The sequence below is a fragment of the Hylaeus anthracinus genome, unplaced genomic scaffold, assembly GCF_026225885.1.
Source record: "Hylaeus anthracinus isolate JK02 unplaced genomic scaffold, UHH_iyHylAnth1.0_haploid 11985, whole genome shotgun sequence".
Lineage (NCBI taxonomy): Eukaryota > Metazoa > Arthropoda > Insecta > Hymenoptera > Colletidae > Hylaeus > Hylaeus anthracinus.
Window position 1 is genome coordinate 8,942,860 of NW_026534333.1, and position 17,868 is coordinate 8,960,727.

General features: G+C 42.6%; 1 protein-coding gene across 2 annotated transcripts in view; it reads right to left on the reverse strand.

The window, feature by feature from the left end:
- Window positions 1-10,552: 10,552 nt before the first annotated feature.
- Window positions 10,553-17,868, reverse strand: part of LOC128887168 (RB1-inducible coiled-coil protein 1) — a 73,358-nt gene continuing 66,042 nt past the window's right edge. The window contains exons 4-9 of one of the 2 annotated variants that reach the window (XM_054142760.1): window positions 16,477-17,419; window positions 16,037-16,254; window positions 14,437-15,055; window positions 12,836-13,576; window positions 11,600-12,595; window positions 10,553-11,447 (exon numbers count right to left, since the gene is read on the reverse strand). In XM_054142760.1, the coding sequence (XP_053998735.1) occupies window positions 11,160-11,447; window positions 11,600-12,595; window positions 12,836-13,576; window positions 14,437-15,055; window positions 16,037-16,254; window positions 16,477-17,419 (3,805 nt within the window). In that variant the 3' untranslated portion in view covers window positions 10,553-11,159. The remainder of the gene's footprint in view (window positions 11,448-11,599; window positions 12,596-12,835; window positions 13,577-14,436; window positions 15,056-16,036; window positions 16,255-16,476; window positions 17,420-17,868) is intronic. The other variant, XM_054142761.1, reaches the window with a different exon arrangement.

Genomic DNA, 17,868 nt, shown 5'->3' on the forward strand with positions numbered 1-17,868 from the left:
ATCAAAAATTAGATGTTGCGTTATGGTATTTACGATGTAAAATTATATAAATATGCAGAGAAATGTAAAGAATTTATATTGTAAATAATTTCATGTCGGTCACGCCATCTAGCGGGAAGAGGTGGGAAGTATTTCACGACAAACTTGAAGGGTTCGCTGAGACATGGCGCCACTTTTTTTGTATTTGTGGCTGTTTAATTGATTTAATCAAATTCTGTTTTATCGACGTTTAGGCAGGAGCGTATTTAGAAGGCGCGAAAGGACATATATATATATTATTTACACTGTTTTCACACAACTATACTATTTTTATTATATACAGAAAAACTATATACACTTCTGTTAAGGACTTTTCCAAGAAAACGACTAATTCTGTTTAACTCTCTCTGATGATTTCTTCACAAGCGCTATCCACCAACTGACTTTCTCCGTCGCTTCTCGAAAGAAGAGAAAGTTGGGAAAAAGGTGAAGCTAGGCGTTTCCTGTATTTTTCCCCCCTTGGAAAATGTTTTCACCGAAAAGCTACGCGCTTTTCTTTGACTCTCGTTGAAGTAGAGGTAGCCACATATTTTTATTTATTCAAAAAATGAAATATCAATTAATTATTTAAATACAAATCAACGAAAATTTAGTTCGGACCCCGCCGCTAGATGGCAATTCCATTCGCGGGTCCATTAGCTTGTCTATATGCTCTTATGTATAAGGAATTATATGAATGCAATGAATGTAATGAATAATAAACTATAATTGTTAACAATTACGGTACTGCTCATTCCTGTGGAACAATAATGCGTCTTATTCAGTACTTATGGCTGATTGGTTAGCATAATAAAGTGTATAGCAGGTTTATTAGAAAGAACGACAAGGCTGTACTTTTAAAATCGATTTTTATTGTCGCACGTAATTCGCATTATAATTTGATTCTTCTATCTTCATTTACTAAACGTTTCTCTAAGGATTAAAACATATTTTCCATATTTCCCTTTGAAAATATGTACACCTTGAAACCGAACATATTAGTTCATACCTTTTTTCTTCTTCTCGAGAAATGATGTGATTATGAAATTATGGGATTTATGTAAATAACGTGTAATTTGATCTTAATTTTATTTCAAACTGAATCTGCAAACTCATTGTTTCATTAAATGCAAACAATAACAAATTTCTCGTTAAAAATACTCTTCCGATCTGAACGTAACAACGTAACTTTATTTAGTGTTGCGTACGAGACGAAACGAGACGAGACTTCTACGATCTCGATCTTGATCTCGAAACATGCATACCGATCTCGAATTTCCGACAATTTCAAGGAAACGAATATAAATAAATAAATTGAATAATTTCGAGACAATTGTATGATGGAATCGAAAAAATACCTTATACTTACACATTTGAAGATCTTTTATTATTTGAAACGAAATTCCGAATTGTTGCTAGAATGAAGTAAACAACAGGTGAAGAGGGATGGTTCAAAGTATTAAGAGTCGAAGTAGCTTGGAAAAAAGTCACGTGGTTTATTCGTAATTTATTTATTCGTAACAGATACTCTCACGATCACAATTTTATGTACGTTAATGTAATATTATCATACACCTATTTGCGTTACACTTTCTCGGATTACATGCGCGATATTCTTTTTCATCGTGTTTTCTTTAGTTACTTTATTTTTTTTTTTTTCATTTTTATTAGGTATTTCATTTCGTTTGCGATTCTGCCATCGAATCTTGGTTTCCTCGAGCGGCGAACTCAAGGGAGACGAGAAACGAAACGGGTGCGAATATCCGGTAGCGCGCGATCGCTGGACGGTCAACGAGTGTTTGCTTAATATGTATATCGGAGACAGGCAAGATTCTTGTTTGAATAAAAATGTTGCAGATCGAATAACAGATGATCGATTCTTTGTCCAACTACAGGATTAAATAAAAGCTTGAATTTTGATTGGAGAAGTATACGATACAGTGGTTGATCAATTTCTTAGAGGCACCGATGAGGAAAAAGAAGATACTTGAGATTTAATAAACGAAAAAGAAATATCTGATTGATGCACATTACTAAATATAAGTACTAATATATTAGCTATTCGTAATATAGCTTCTGTGGTCTAAAGTAATAGAATTTTTTTATTTGGGACACTTCAGGGCCATCGTGGACTCTTCTTGCCATCTTAATTTAAAGACACACGTTACTTCCTTCAAACAGAAATATCTTCGTTTTTCTCAGTGCTCTTAGCAATTTGATCAACAGCATTTCATATTGAGTGAACAAAAATTTATCTGGAGCCATGAACTGTGGCCTGAACTTTTTATTCGTTCATCGCTTCATAGTTTGCTACCTCCTGCCGCTATTCATCGAATAATCGTCACGAACAAATCCCTATAAAAAGCATAATGCTAAATTTAAATTGCTCTTAAAACAAACAAAAGATTAACCTAAAAGCAAACGGTGAAACAATATTACCGAGCAAAATAAGGATTAATTTCAAATAATTAAATTTTAAGATTACACCTTCATATTTAATTCTAAGGATTATATTTTTGTATATTCAACTTTCAAATCGCTAACAATAATGTTTGATATTATTCGTCGTTCATTATTCGAATGAAAATTTGCCCATCTCCGTAGACACGTTTGCTCCGAGAACAATCTACGAAGAAAGGAGTACGAGCAACTTCTACACGACTCTTTAAGCTTGCTACTAGATCAGCGTAGAGTTGAAGCAGGAACTAATGGAAAAACTCGTTGAATCGTTGTATCAGCTAATCACGCGTCCACGGACCTCGTTGGCTAGTAAATTCCTGTATTCGCGCGAATCTGCCACACAACTCAAGAGCTACAAGTGACTCGCTGGATGTGCTATTTTGTTCCCCGGGTATTTCGGTAATTTGTAAAACAAATTTTTTAACGTCGTCAAAGTTTCAATCGAGAGGCAGAACAACCATAGTGGCACGCATAAGTGGAAATCGTAGTGAGACACATTTTCCGAAAATCGTTCGTTTCACTGTTTAAAAAACCTCAGCCACGTTTGTATACTCTCATTTTCCTTAGTTGCCAATTATTTCTATTCGGAGTTGGGCAAAATTTTTATCTAAATAAAATTGTCGAATAACTAGTGAAAAATAAACGGTGTTTGATCTGTTTTTTGTTCGATAAAAATTATAATCTTAATTAGAAAATGATATTACATCAAATAAATGTAGGATTAGCTATTATTCACTGTATCAAGTATAAATAGTAGCTGACTTATTAAAAGAAGCTTCATAGTCATATTTTAAGAAAATTTAAAATATATTGTTTCAAGGGAAACGCTGGCTTCTTTAAAATGAAACTACACTTCATGGTTCGGTAAATAAAACTTACGTAAATAATTGTTTGATCGAACGAACATAGCAACTAAATCACTATTCTGTATTATTATTCGTCGTATTATTCGAATAAAATTTTGCTCATCTCAGGCGTCTTGAAAACATTTCAAGTTTTCTTTCCAGCGGGGAAATCGTAGTCGTCGATTTTTTATTTTTTATTCGCACCACTATGATTGTCAGCCCCTAAATTATCCTAAGAGGAGTCGGATCAATGGAGAATTCCAGTGAAATTGCTGTGTTTTTACGTAGTACCTCGCGCAAATGAAAAATGAAACAGAAACTGGCGCTGCCTCGTGAAGCCTAAAAACCACGCGACAAATTACGATCACCTTTTCGCATATAAACTTTCCTAAGCGTATAAATTTCGGTCAGTAAAAAAAAAAAAAAGAAAAAGGAGTATTTCATCGCATCGAATTACATTTTTCCTATACACGTCACACGTAAAACAAATTCCTATCGTTATCTACGGTTATTACATTATTATTTTTTTTCGTCAATTTTTCGATTTCCTTTTAGGCGTCTAGGTAAAAAAGGGGGGACCAAACGTTTTTCTCGGTTACGTCGCGAGTAATCGCTAGAAAAATAAAAACGCGGCACTATATCCTCCACTCACTTACTTCTCTCGGTGTGCTCGCTCCGAGGGATCCCTCTAACCGTTTGAATCCGTCTTCATTTATTCATCATACTTTATTCATTGCGCCCTTCATCTGACAGAGATCGGCAATATTCTCTTCGCATAGTAGATGAGAATTAAATATACTGTACATAGAGATTTAGTCGCAACGTTTATTCTATACGAATGGTGAAACTTCTCATTTGTTTGCTGCAAAGCATTATATTCTTTAAGTCAAATTCTAATTTTTATTTAACGAGTGAAATAGATTTTCACTTATTCACTGCGAAACATTTAATTGTGTGATTCGATTTTTATTCAAAGAATGTTGGATAAAAATTGGTGTATCTTTGAAAGCAAACATTCTTCTTAGGTACTTTCTCAATATTTCAATTTCGTCACATGTTTGATGAACAATTTAACAGACGTCCCTAATTCATAGGCATCTGAAATATGCATCTGATATAAAATAAAATGAATCTAACCTATGAATCTAATGAATTAAAATGACATTGCTACCTAACAAATCCACACCATCCAGCGATTCCAATTACAGTAATTTTTTTATTCGAAGCATCTATCCGGAAAAGAATTTTGCCTATCCCTGTCTTCCGAGGCGTGGCTCCGACACGCTCTTTGCCGCCATATTGCAACAGGGTCGAGGATCTATGTCCACGGGATTCGTTTTCGTTTCATTTGTACGCGTCCGACTCGTGCGAGATCACTGTTTAAATTTGGAAAATTCTAGGAATTCTTCAAAATTCTACAAATTCCGCGAAACAGGTGTTCGTGAACGATGAATGTTCGATCGGGCACGCGACTCGTTGTCTCTCTCTCGGCCTGGGAAAGCCATCTCGATAAGTAACGCAGCTATACGTCGCAGGCACGTGTTGCTTTGATATTTGGATTCGTAAGTGTACATCACTCAAAACCGGACGAATGGGGGAAAACTAGGAATTCGTTTACCGGCCGACAGATTTTACGGACACTCGATCATTGCTAGTCCGCAGGAATCCGTCGGTTTTGATTCTACTTGTCAACCAACCGCAGACCGACTCTCGCGGCGCACAAGCTGCTCGACCACGACGAGAGCATGGATTCCGAGTGTTCTGGAGGGAAGATGGGGAAAAGAAACGCTGTTGCTCGCTGAGAATTCCAAGGGGAACCGGAAGGAGATCGATGAAGGTTCGTCCGAGCGGAACCCGACTACAATGTATCCAGAATGTACTTCTAACTCTTGCTTTCCAATCAGGTGCACCGGTAAAGAGAGCCCACGATTGAGGACGAAGGCTGTCCAGATGAGATTGGGTGCAGAATGTAATGATTGCCAACTCAGTAATTTTTATAACGAGTAAGATTAAACATTGATCATATCAAAGTAATATTTTAGGATTTCTATGCCACCGTTTCTCAAAGATCTTATCTTTCGCCGTAATGATTGTTAAGGGAAGGTAGCTCTTCCTTGTTAAAATATGAGAGCAATTATTTGTGGAGGTCTCGTACACCAGTGTGCAAAGTCTTTGATTAGGAAATATGTGAAATTATTTAAAACTGGTTCTAATTAAAAGCTTTGCGCACCTCCGCGAAGGACCTACAAGTGTTTGCTTTCAAGTATTAACAAGAACGTTTGCGTTACTTTTCTTTGACAATCGTGAGCTTACAAGGAAATGGTAATTTTTTATTTTCGTTTAGGAAAATTATTTCCCTTTTGCGACTCCCCGGTCCAATTTGAATTTTATAATTCCCAATTTAGCATCTCATTACGAACGCGAATCTAGATATTTTTTAACACTTTACACGATACAATTCAAAGAACTCGAATGAAACGCATCAATTTATTTTATATTTACGAAATTGTAAATATATACTTGAAAATGTATTCCTCATTGTATATACTTCACCCAACATTACAAATAATAATTGTATGTAACTGCAAATGTATATAAATGTTTCTATTACGTTCCAGTTATCAAACATCTCGTTTGAAGTGTTAAAAAATACGTAGCTGCTTTCTGTTCTTGGACGATACAATAGAAAATTATAAAATTCGATTAAAAATATTGCAAAAAATATCGTTGTTTAAATTGACATCACCTCCACTGTAATTGCAGCTCAAAATCGATTCCATTCTAACAGCGAACACATTCTCAAATTAATACTTTGAAACTTTCAACATTTACATAGACACTATTTACAAAAATAGTTTTGTGTCGGCAACTACTATTCTAGAATGTACTTATACTCGTTATCTTCTATAATTTGCACGCAGTCCCATTCAAAAAACACTCGTCCTTATCGCAGACTTCTCTTACGAGATAATAAATGCCGTAATAATTCCTTGTTTCTCTTAGACTTTGATTGCGTCGAAAAGATTCGAGTAAGGGGTGAAATTGTTTCAAGACCAAGATCTCTGTGGGGATTAATATAAAATCCGTAGCTTGTACAAAATCCGCCTTCCAATGGAATGTAAGTCAACTTTGCAACCATCGAATGTATAGCAAAATTAAGAGAGGGATATGCTTGCAAAGTCTTTTATAAGCATTGGACAGCAAAGTTGTCGTGATCCGTAGACCCATCATCCTTTCAAATGTTGAACCTCTTTCTCCACTCTTGTGTACATACGTTATTACTTCTTCTTGTAGCGATGGATCGGAAGATAATCGAGATAATCAAGTGTTCCACTCTAATCTGATTCTTCAATCGTGAGGTCATCACGTTTAAAGTTTACAAAGTAATATACACTATTACTTTTGTCTATAGTATAGCGATACGTCGGAACACCTCTTTCATCGAACAACTCGATTGTCCTTGTTACTCGTTAGATAATCATTTAACAATATTCTACCGTGTTCTAGCGTGTAACTTGCTTCTACACTCTTCTGAGCATTAGAACATCTTTTGGAGCGTTGAATCTATATTTCTCCGTTTTTGTGTTCATCGCGTTTAGAGTTTACGAAGTACACGCGTTATTTCGCAATAGTATCATGGATACATCAGTACCTCTTCCACCCGATCTGTTCTAGCGTTGGAGTGTTTATTAAATTCCGATTATCACGTATAGAATCGACAAAGTATATACATATGCTATTACTTCCTTTTACAGTGATACATCAGAACATCCCTATCAAAATATCACTCCAACGCCATCGTTACAAATTAAACGATCATCCACCAATTCTCTATTGCTGAAGTGTTCGGTAGAATCTAACCTGCTTCTATGCTCCTCCGATCATCGCGTTTACAGCTTACAAAGTACATTAAAACTCTCTTTGCAACAAATCGCTCCAATTCTCTCGTTAGAAAACATATGAAACAACATTTCTGACAGACGAATACGATCACCAGACCTGTCTTCATAGTTCCGCGAGATCTTGATACAATTTCACCCCCAAAGCGTTTCAAATCCCTCGTTACCGCTTTTCGAGAACAGAAAGGAACAATCGCGGCATTTGTTCGTTGAAGGACAGCCTCGTGGCACCGTGTCCAGACATAAACTGCTGCGTCGAATGACCGTCTAACGACGTTGCAGTTAAATGCTCGTCCAGGGTACCTCGAGGCAAGGTGGTACGCGCGAATCGAATCTAACGGAGGCTCTTCATCGTTCTGTAGCAAGTCTGCTGTCGGAAGTGTAACGGGTGAAGAGGGTGCGCTCTACGTGAGTCTTCAAAGGTCTCTTCGGGGCCTTTGAAACCGCGAAGAAAATTTGACTAATAGGAACCGTGGGTCGCGTGCATGTGAACTTCGTGCGCGCGTGCACGTGGACAAAGCGTCTCGTAATCCAAGAAGATTCGAGGATTGGACTCAGAAGAGGTCCTTGCACGTGGTTCGTCGCTGGACGCCTGGAAACGTCTTTCAAAATCGTACTACTCGCTGCTCACTGGGACGCACCAGGTATGTTACACTTGGAACGCGAAAGAGTTTCACAAAACGCACCAGTCGCTGAACACACTTCGCGTTCGTCTATTGAGATACGTCTTTATGGATCACGTTACCAGAACATACTAGCATTCTCTACGCGCTACAAAGTGCTCGACGCTCCAACTCCTAGGCGGCTGATGCTCCGCGTCGATACAAAGTTGAGGAATCTTGGTAACGGATCCGAAAAACGTGTCCGAGGGACGCAGGAACGGCACGCGGATTCGCAGATCGTTCGACAGAGTTCATTGAATAGTCTAGGCACTGGATGCTTTATATCGAGACCAACCGTGGCAGTATGGCTTCTTGATATTGTCTGTTATAGAGGCCACCGGGCGTTAACTTCTTCTATTACTAGCACTAGTAATAGAACTGCTAGCTGCACTATAGTAATAGTGCTAGCACTATGATGCTATCCAGGATGTACAACGACTCCACAGACTTTACAGTCAGCGTTCGAACAGTCGTATCGTATAGTTGTACAAATAATTGTGCCAATGATCGTTACGTTTGCGACCTCTTACCAGCGAACTGCGAGGCCAGGGTGTCGTTCCAGGATCAACGAGACGCTCTGCACCCCGTGCACGATGACTCGTTGCGAGTCGACGCAACGATAGGACGTGGATCGTCGAGTGGCTCGACGATCAGAGGCTTCGGAAAGAAAGTGTACCTATGGACCACGATCGGACTGGCCTCAACCAGACCGTCGTCGTTGAAAATTCGTGCTAAATCCGTGCGCGAGTGCGTGTACGCGTGTGCCTTTATTCGATCGGTAGAAGAAAGAGGAATCGTTAAACGAGCTACTTGCGCTATGTCAGAAGCAGGTGCGTCGTTCTCTCGACAAGCTCGAGCTACAATCTACCAAAACGATATTTGCTTCGTCTTTATCTTACTTATCAGAATCTTTCGGCGGGCCACCTTGAACGCCAGGCGGCTTAGCTCGAATTCGAAATCGGGGCTGACGAAACGACGCGGACACTCGCGGTCCGCTCGGCGGTCCGAGACAGATTTTTAAAAATTCTTGGTTACGGGAAAGTTAAGCTATCAGCGCGCCAGAGAATCGCGAGCGGATGCCGCGAGTCGTCGCTCGTCAGGCCCAGGAATTAAGATTAACTAACGACTACGTAGAAGTGAAAACGTCGAGCCTAACGATCACAGCTATTGTACGATACTATGAGTGCTTAACTGTCGCGGAGAAACGAATAATCGGTGGTATGTGTGTACGTAAACGGTACGGAGAATCGATTATCAAAAGACCTTACGAGCGATATCTCGCGAGGAAGCTAATCGGTGTCGCGTGGGGCACGCTCTTTTCTCTCGATCGCGTCGTTCGAGCGAACCTCGAACGCGTTTGGACGCAGAACGATAGAAAAAACATGCGTGTACGGGTATGTGTTTGTATATTGGTTGTATGTGTTTACGTATATACTTATAAAATTGATCCTACGAAGAGTTTGTCTCGCACCGGTGCGTCGACGGGGTTTGAAAGACCTGATCTTTCGCTTTGTAAGCATTTCGTTACGCTTCGAAGCGAAGATCTACGCGGATTACGTGGTCCTACGATTCGCGTCCGCCATCTTAGAGCAGTGTATATGATCGACGTTGGCCGATACCGCTCAGGGCAACGATTCAAGGACGATTTGCGTCGACTGCGAGGCCCCCGAAACGAAATCGTCAGGAAAAATAAATGGTTGACGGGAGACGGGGCTCCCGTGTTAAAAATAAAGAGACTCTCTAACGTTTTCGAAGGTGTGTCTCGAGGATTGCACAACACGGTTATGAGATACTTCGTTTTACAAAATCTTAGCTGCACCTTAGGACCTATCGTATGATATCCTTCGTACGCGAATATTGCACGCTTCGTACAACGGTATACACGCGTACAGCGAGCAACTTTTTGATTCGGACATTTTGCAATCTTTACTTGGTCGCTTTATATCGTTTGTTTACGATGAAAGATACAGTAATCGAGGTATACATACCATTAAACCCTAATTAACAAAAGTATCAAGTTTGAAAATCGAACACAGTCATCGATACTCTTCGTTGATGTTTTGTTTCTTGTAGATAGACTCTGTTTTAACGTTAACGTTTTGATAACGAAACACTGAACTTTCTATAACTACAAAAAGTTTCTTCTTGCCTCAAAATGGGACATCGTTTCGTTTGAGTCTCATTTTATGAGAAACATTATAAATTAAATACAGAAGCTTCATACTTTTATTAATTAAACTTTAATGCTACATATAGCCTGGTTACTCCATCTTTTATCGAAGATAAAATTGTAAAGTGACAAGGGTAAATATTACGAGATCTCCGAATATTGACGTTACTCTCTGTATAATTATATATTTATATGTATATATAATATATATATATATATCACATATATAATATATAGTCTGCATACACAAAGCATCCGAAGTTTTTGTTACCGTCACTTTTTTTTTATTTGCTCGTATCTTTTTTGTAAAACTTACCCTACTGTACGGTTTTTTTCATCTTCTTCGTTTTGTTTTCACACAGTGCAAAGATAATGATAATAATGTTAATTAATAATTAATTGTTTCGAATCGCGGAACGAGCAAGTTTCGTCCTCGTGTCCGAAATTAATGTGAAAAAACACTCACCCTCTCTCTTTCTCGCTTTAAACGCGCGGGTCAGCCTATCGAATTACACGAAGAAAAAACGTACGATGACGTTAATAATAATGTTCGCGGGTTTCTGTCACTGCCACTCTTTCTCTCTTTTTCACTTTCTCTCTTTCTCACGCACTCTCACATGCTTTCATGTGAAACAAACAAACAAAAATTGAGAAGAAATACAAATGTCGTTACACGTCACAGCTAACCACAGCATTCGGCAATTATGTTTCACTCGTTTTTTTTTCTTTTTTTCTTTTTCTTTTTTTTTGTTAAAAATTACTTATATCACAATGAAACGCCAGCGCATCCTTCTGATCGTCTGATCGCTTGTTTCGTGTCGCTCATATCCTGGACGCGGCATTTTACCTCATTCCTTGGGTCTTCGTTCTCCTGCTCACCGACATTAAAGATGCGTCTACAGGCTCTGGCAGGTTTTGGCCTTGATCCGAGGATTTACGGATGGTCGCGACGACGTTGTTAAGCGGGGGATCCACGTCACTCAAACGAACCGTCCGGGAATGAAAGACGAAGCACGGTTTGTTCATTAGACGTGGATCCGAGGGTTACAGGGCTTCTAACCAGGCAAGAATCTTGGGGGTCACCTTCCACCGGGGCACATGATTACTATTGTTGTTGTTGAGGATGTTGTTGTTGTTGTTGTTGTTGTTGTTGCTGCTGCTGCTGCTGTTCATGCTGCTGCTGCTGCTGCTGTTCATGCTGCTGTTGTTGTGGTTGCTGCTGCTGCTGCTGTTGTTGCTGCTGCTGCGGTTGCTGCTGCTGTTGTTGTTGCTGCTGCGGTTGCTGCTGCTGTTGTTGCTGATTTCTTGCTAATAGATTTGTGCTCTCGCTCACTGGTTTTACACGCACTTGAAAGAACTTGATACCGCGCGGCACGTTGTACCGGTTCTCCGTCTGAAAGGTAAAGATTCGATTAACGTAGTTCTGCAGAATTAAAGACTTCCCCCTGCATTCCCCAAAAAGACACTAATCACAGTAGGAAGTCTTTGACGATATGTATTTCAAATGTATCAGATATAAAATGTGTCTATAGAAATGATCCTTACCCTTTTAGCAAGACAGTACTCCTTGTCAACCACCTCTGCAATGGTTTGAATGCTTTTCGGTGTTCCATCAGGATTCAAACCCAGATCCAATTCAGCGAAGCAGTCCGAGGTAAGGAAATAGAAAGTCGGCGACTCCTGGTACAGGGTATAGTTCCCGTGTGTCGGATCCCAGAACACGAGCACGATGTCCCCTGGATTGCAACTGGTCACGGTGATGCGACCCTGCGCCACCAGCTTCGACGCGAGCTTCTTCATCTTCTTCTGGCCGTGCGTGGAGTAGAAGCACGTTTTGCAGTCGCAACGACGATTCGGTTCCGGACTAGTCGCAGCGTCTCGACTTGATCCTGACTCGGCAACCACAGCAACAGAGGCATTCATTTCCTTCTCGCGACTACCCAACGAAGACGATGACTCGGGAGTGGCGAAACTCTTCCTGGATCGTTCCCTGTACAGCTCGATCTCCAAATGCCTATTGTCCGCTTTCAGAACCTCTATCTTCGCGTCTGCCGACTTCTTGCCCTCTTTAAGCGACTGCAACTCGGAGTTTAGTCTCTTGTTGTCGTTCTCGAGGATTTCGATTTTCCTAGACAGACAACTCGGATCGTCGCTCGCTTCCAATCGCACTTTCTTCGACTCCGACACCTCCACCTCGTCCTTCTTTGCTTCCAGACTTTTTAATCCTTCGTCCTGGCTGCCCTCGCTCATCTCTAATCCCTCGTCGCTGGACTCCTGACAGAATCCGGATTCGGTCAGGATGTTCTTGACGTTCTCGAACCCTGTCAACCGCCTGATCATGCTCTTGTAACGTTGACACTCTTCGGTGAGCGCGACCTCTCTCAGTTTGTACATCTCCACTTCGCGATCCTTCTCCACGACCACTTGCCTCGCTAATCGTAACTCGTGATCCAATTTCACAACGCAATCCGCTCTTCCTTTTTCATAGTCCTCCTTCGCCTGGGCCAACAAGTGGCTGGTCAGTTCGATGACGTCTGGTCTCTGGAAAACGAGAAGTTCGAGAATTTCTTTAATTTCCGACTTCACAGAACGTTGAATCACACCCTGGTGCCATATATGTGTATATCACACCCGCATGCCATATATATGTGTATGTCACATGCATTCTTAAAATTCATTTATCCTCTTCTCGCGTACGATATCGATACTATAAAAACTCGCTCTCCCTCTCTCGCACCAATAAATATACTTATGAGATGATTCGATATTAAATATACTCACTTCGATTTTCTCATGCCTGGAATCGCTAGAGCTCGTCTCCATGGTGGACGCAGTCATCAGCTTGAATCGACTTCTGATGGTATCCAACTCGGTCTTATACTCCATCTGCAGCTTGTCGGTAGCGTCTTTCACCATCCTCTCCTGATCGCTGCGAGCCGCGTTCAAGTTGTCCTCGAGCTCTTGAATCCGTTTCTGGCACCGCGTCACGGAGTTGGTCAACGACGCGATCTCCACGAATCTCTCGTCGTTCGCCTTCTTCACGGCGGCCTCCTTCTCGCCGCGAGCTTCCTCCAGCGCCTCCTCGAGCTGTCGATGCAAACGCGTCTGAAGATTTCTCATCTCGGTTTGCTCCGTCTCCAATTTCTGACGCATGGTGGAGACTAGACGTTCGTGCTCCGCCAGCTCGGTTTCCTTGTCCAGGAGGTTGCGTTTCAGCGTGCAGATTTCATCCTCCCGACTCTGGATCAGCTTCTTCACGTCCGACATCTCGAGCTCGTGGTCTACGGTGAGCTCCTGCTCGCGTTCGCGAAGACGACGATCGCACTCGCGCGAGTACAAAGACAAGGCCTCGCGAACGCGCTCCGTCATCTCCGATAGACCGTTCTTGTCCTCGGTGGATCGATCCCTCATAACAGCCAATTCTTGACGAACCGAGGTCAACGCCTCGCACACCAAAGCTTTCATCGTCTTCAGGATGGAACGAAGCCCCTCGACCTCCTCGCGCGTGTTGCCAAGATTCTCCTGAAATGTTCACCGCCACAGACGTCGCGATAAGTAACCAACAACGAAATCCTACTTACGAGCTACGCGTACTACAATACTTATAGATACAATGACAACTTGTTTCAGGACGGAAGAATCGATCGGTCGATCGGGAGTGTGAGAGAAATCTGACGAAAGAAACCTTCAAATGTGTCCAAATGTGGTGATAAAATGTCGTGTGTGGGTTGCATCGAGACGTGAGAACAGTCAGTCCGGTGGAAACGATCTCATTCGAGCTTATTCTGAAAAACGTACTCGCGATCGATTGTCACGGGAGATACGTTTCGGGTCGGGAAAATCGGGAGAACGAGTGCGACGGCAGCTATCCTGTAAAAAAAAACTTAAAACACACGCAACGCTCACACACGTGGCATACACGCAAAAAAATTTGGCTACAAATAAACGGGCACGCAAGCACTATCGAAAAGATGGCAGGCAACAACGGGGTCGACAACTGTAGACGACAGGCAAGACATACATACCCACGTATCAGGATTGACTTGCATAAAATCAGCACTAATAGCTTGGGTAACGAATGTAAAGACAATGACAACGAAAGTACCTAGAAACCACAGAAAAGGGAGATAAATGGGGACGGAGATATCGATGCGAACGACTAAACGTCTAGCCAACGTACGAGGGATGCGGGAGCGTGACAGTGTTGGACAGATAGGTGTGAATCGATACACGAGATAACACGAAGAGGAATCAACGAAGAGATTCGTAAAGCGGAGAAGGTAAGCAAACAGTGTGTACACCATCGGGAGGATGTCGGCGGTAGTGGAACGTTTACGGCTACGACTACGAGGTCTGTTAGCGAGCTGTAAGTCGTCCAGTACCTGGAGAAGGGAAATGATAGCCTGGTGCTGGCCGTCGACTGGAGGCTCGCTGAGACTGCTCGGCAGAGATTCGTCCATGTAATACTCGGTACCCACGAAGTCGGTAGGGCATACTCCAACGGAAGGACTGCTACCGCCACTCCCGGACAGCTGGTGACGCTGATGCTGCTGGCCGTCGCACATCACGGGCCGTGTCAAGGAAGAAGGATTTGGACTTAGGGAGTTCGGCTCCTCGGCCATCGTCGAGGATGGCAAGTCGCGATAGTTGGGAAGACCGTTCGTGGCGCGATGAATCGGACAGCTCGACTCGCCGTTTTCAGCGCACTCGGTGAGCGGACTCAGCTGAGCGGGACGCTCGCTGATGGTCAGACTAGGAAAATGGAAGGATCCAGGCTCGCTCGAGGAGGATGATCGGTTCGTCAGGTCCGCGACTTTCGAATTTAGCGAGGATACGTTAGTTGAGGTCGAGGAAGCAGGGGACACGCTTCGCGAGGCACCAACCTCCAATTGCTTCAGACGCATTTCTTTCACGCCGTCGAAGGACTCTGGTTTAGAGTCCGTGGCGCCCTGCCCGATCTTCTCGAATTCCTCTGTGTCCGTCTCCGACTCGAAACCACCCCTAAAGTCACACAATGTACAGTTAATTACAAATAATAATATAGCAAGATATTCGAGGCTGTAATCATACAGTCATAAGCCTCGGTTAGAGTATCAACTATTATTATAGCAAGTTGTGTATACTTGATGGAAGGAACATAGCTGGATACCGTAGGTACCCCTATTTCTACGTCAGAACTAGGACAAATAAAGTTGTGTATCGTTGATGGAACTGCGTCCTACGTCTGTCTGTTCTTGCTTTCCTACGCTGTATATTTTAATGAGACCGCTAAGCGAGATCGTTTCGTAATTGCAAAAGTGAATAATTCCTATTCTCTTCTGGGAACTAATTTATTTTAATAATACATTCTCAAATCACGATACGTATGTTGTCTGAGAATCCCAATTAGAGCACGCAAAAGACTTCCATTTCTATTCATGTTACGAAGTTTACAGAAAAATAAAGCAATTTCTAATCTTAGGTAATTGTAGCAAGAACCATGAAAACATTCATTGCTAAACATTCACGGTACAGTGCTGCCAGCTTCGCGATGCTCAAGATTTACTTAATACGTTACTGTTCAAGAAGCATAAACGATCGTAGCTGAACTCTTGATCCTCGACGTGCGGGCGCGCTACCGTCTTTACCGCCTACTGCTTTTACGGCCTCATTATATTCCTCCTAGCGAATGGAATATACCAAAGTCGTAAAAGCAGTAGAGTGTAGGCGTACTCGAATGTCGAAACTGGAGAAACAAGAGACAATTTTGTATCATTTTCGTACACCGATACATTAATGGAACGCTGAAGAGGACAGTCGTTGCGAAGTTCTGCAACCCTTTAACGAGTGACGAGAAACACAGGTGACGGCTTTACATACCACTTGAGAGTGCCTCGAGTATCCCGCTATATCCCTTCCACGCGGTACACAAGACAGGGATCGTTAAGAACATCTTGTACAAGTAAAACGATGTTCCCACTTCGTTTAATAGTCATTGGGTACCTGTCGGACAACATTGGACCTCTTGTTCGTCCCTGTTCCTTGGCAGCTACGTCGACGCGCATGGAAGTACTGTCTTTCTCCTTGTTTCCATCGGTGCTGGCCTCGGTCAGACTCTTCGACAAGAAAAACTGCGTGATGCTGTTCAAATCTGGCGAGGAGACGGTCAGTGCCAGATCGGGTAGCTGCGATTTCAGAGACTCCATATCGTCCTCCGTTAACTGTGACAAGAATACAATCGCGTGAGTCCCGTTTTCTGCGAGAGAAGAATTCCTATTTGCGCGATGATGGAGATTGAAATATGGAAGCGTTATGGTTTCATGAAAATATAGAAATTACGAGGGGTCGTTGAAATGTAAACAGGATTTCTTTTTAACACAGCTTAGGGCTAAGGGTTAAAGCTCTATTGCTAGAGATGATGACTAAGAATAAAATGCGGGTACCTTTGGCAATCCATTGTCGAAAACGGACGGTGCTTGGGTTGCGAAAGGTGGCGGCGTGTCCTCGAGGCCCGGGAACAGGGTGTTCAGGAAGTGACCGTCGAATTTGCTCTGAAACTCCCTTCGACGGGCCAGTTCCTCGCTGTGAACGGTGAGGAGTTGGCAGGCGAGGTTGCTGGCCCATACGAGGAAAGCCTGGGAGAAGGTTCGCCTTCGAACGACTTCGGCTACCGCGTTCATGTACATCTGTGGCGCCAGATGGATCTGTTGGAGCACCTCGAGGTGTCTCCTCAGACGCTTCAGGCTCTCGTGATACATGACGAGTTTTCCGTCCACCTCCATCATCTTGTTCTCCACGTACATTATCCACTTCAGCCGATGATAGATGTTCACAGAGAGCTCCTCCTTCGCTTTGGTACACCTACGACGTATGTCGCGCAGCTGATTGTGATTCTGCAGCATCACGAGTAGCTGGCGTCTGTGCGAGGTACAGAGGTCGGGTAGCACGCTAGCGTCGCCCAAGTTGTTGGCTCGACTCTGATTCTGATGGAAACCCTGGGCCAACTCTCCCTGCTCGAGTACGAGCTTCTTGGTCTGCGCCATCAGTTGCTCCAGCGCGAACAGTCTCTCACCCAAGCCCTTTATCTCCTTCATGTCCTGCTTGTTCGCGTTGTCTATGGCCGCGTTCACCTCGACTTTCAGTGCCTCCATCACCTTCTCGTCGAACTGCTCCAAGCCCCGTGAACACTGTTCCGCTACTTGCTCCAAGCTGCTCTGATTGTCCTTTGCTGAAATCCATCGAAGCAAGCTCAAAACTTCGTCCCTACCGTCCGAATCCTTCTCGGATTGGCTCGGTTGGTCGTCAGGGCTCAAGAGGCCCTCCGCTTGAGCTCGTAACGCTGGCAGAATTGGAATCTTCGCGAGTGTCCCCAGATCAGCGTTGAAGCTGTAGCAGTGAATATTCGAGTGTTACAGTTAACGCGTAATCGTCGAAGAAATGATTTATAAGGACAGTTATATTCACAATCTTAATCGAGTTTTAGCTATTACGAGCTAAAATAAATGAAAGTAATGAAACCCTTCTAAAAAATTTTCCAAATGCAATTGAGAACAGTTAACGCGATTCCTACGATGACAAAGACTTCTGCTACAAGGAGTAATTTATTTCATTAAAATTCTATTATGTCAAACGAGTCTTTGCTAAGGTTATACCGGCTTCGGATAGGTAGAAAGATTGAAATCCTTTTTAAGGCTTAAGCGACTGCGAATGTGGTGAAGTTCGAAAGGTGTAGCTGATTTCCTGGCATCTCACGTTCAGCTTTTAACGGATGAGGACTTGCTTTTGGCAGATGGCCAAAGAAAGTTACTTCTCGAGATGGAATCTACTCCTGACAA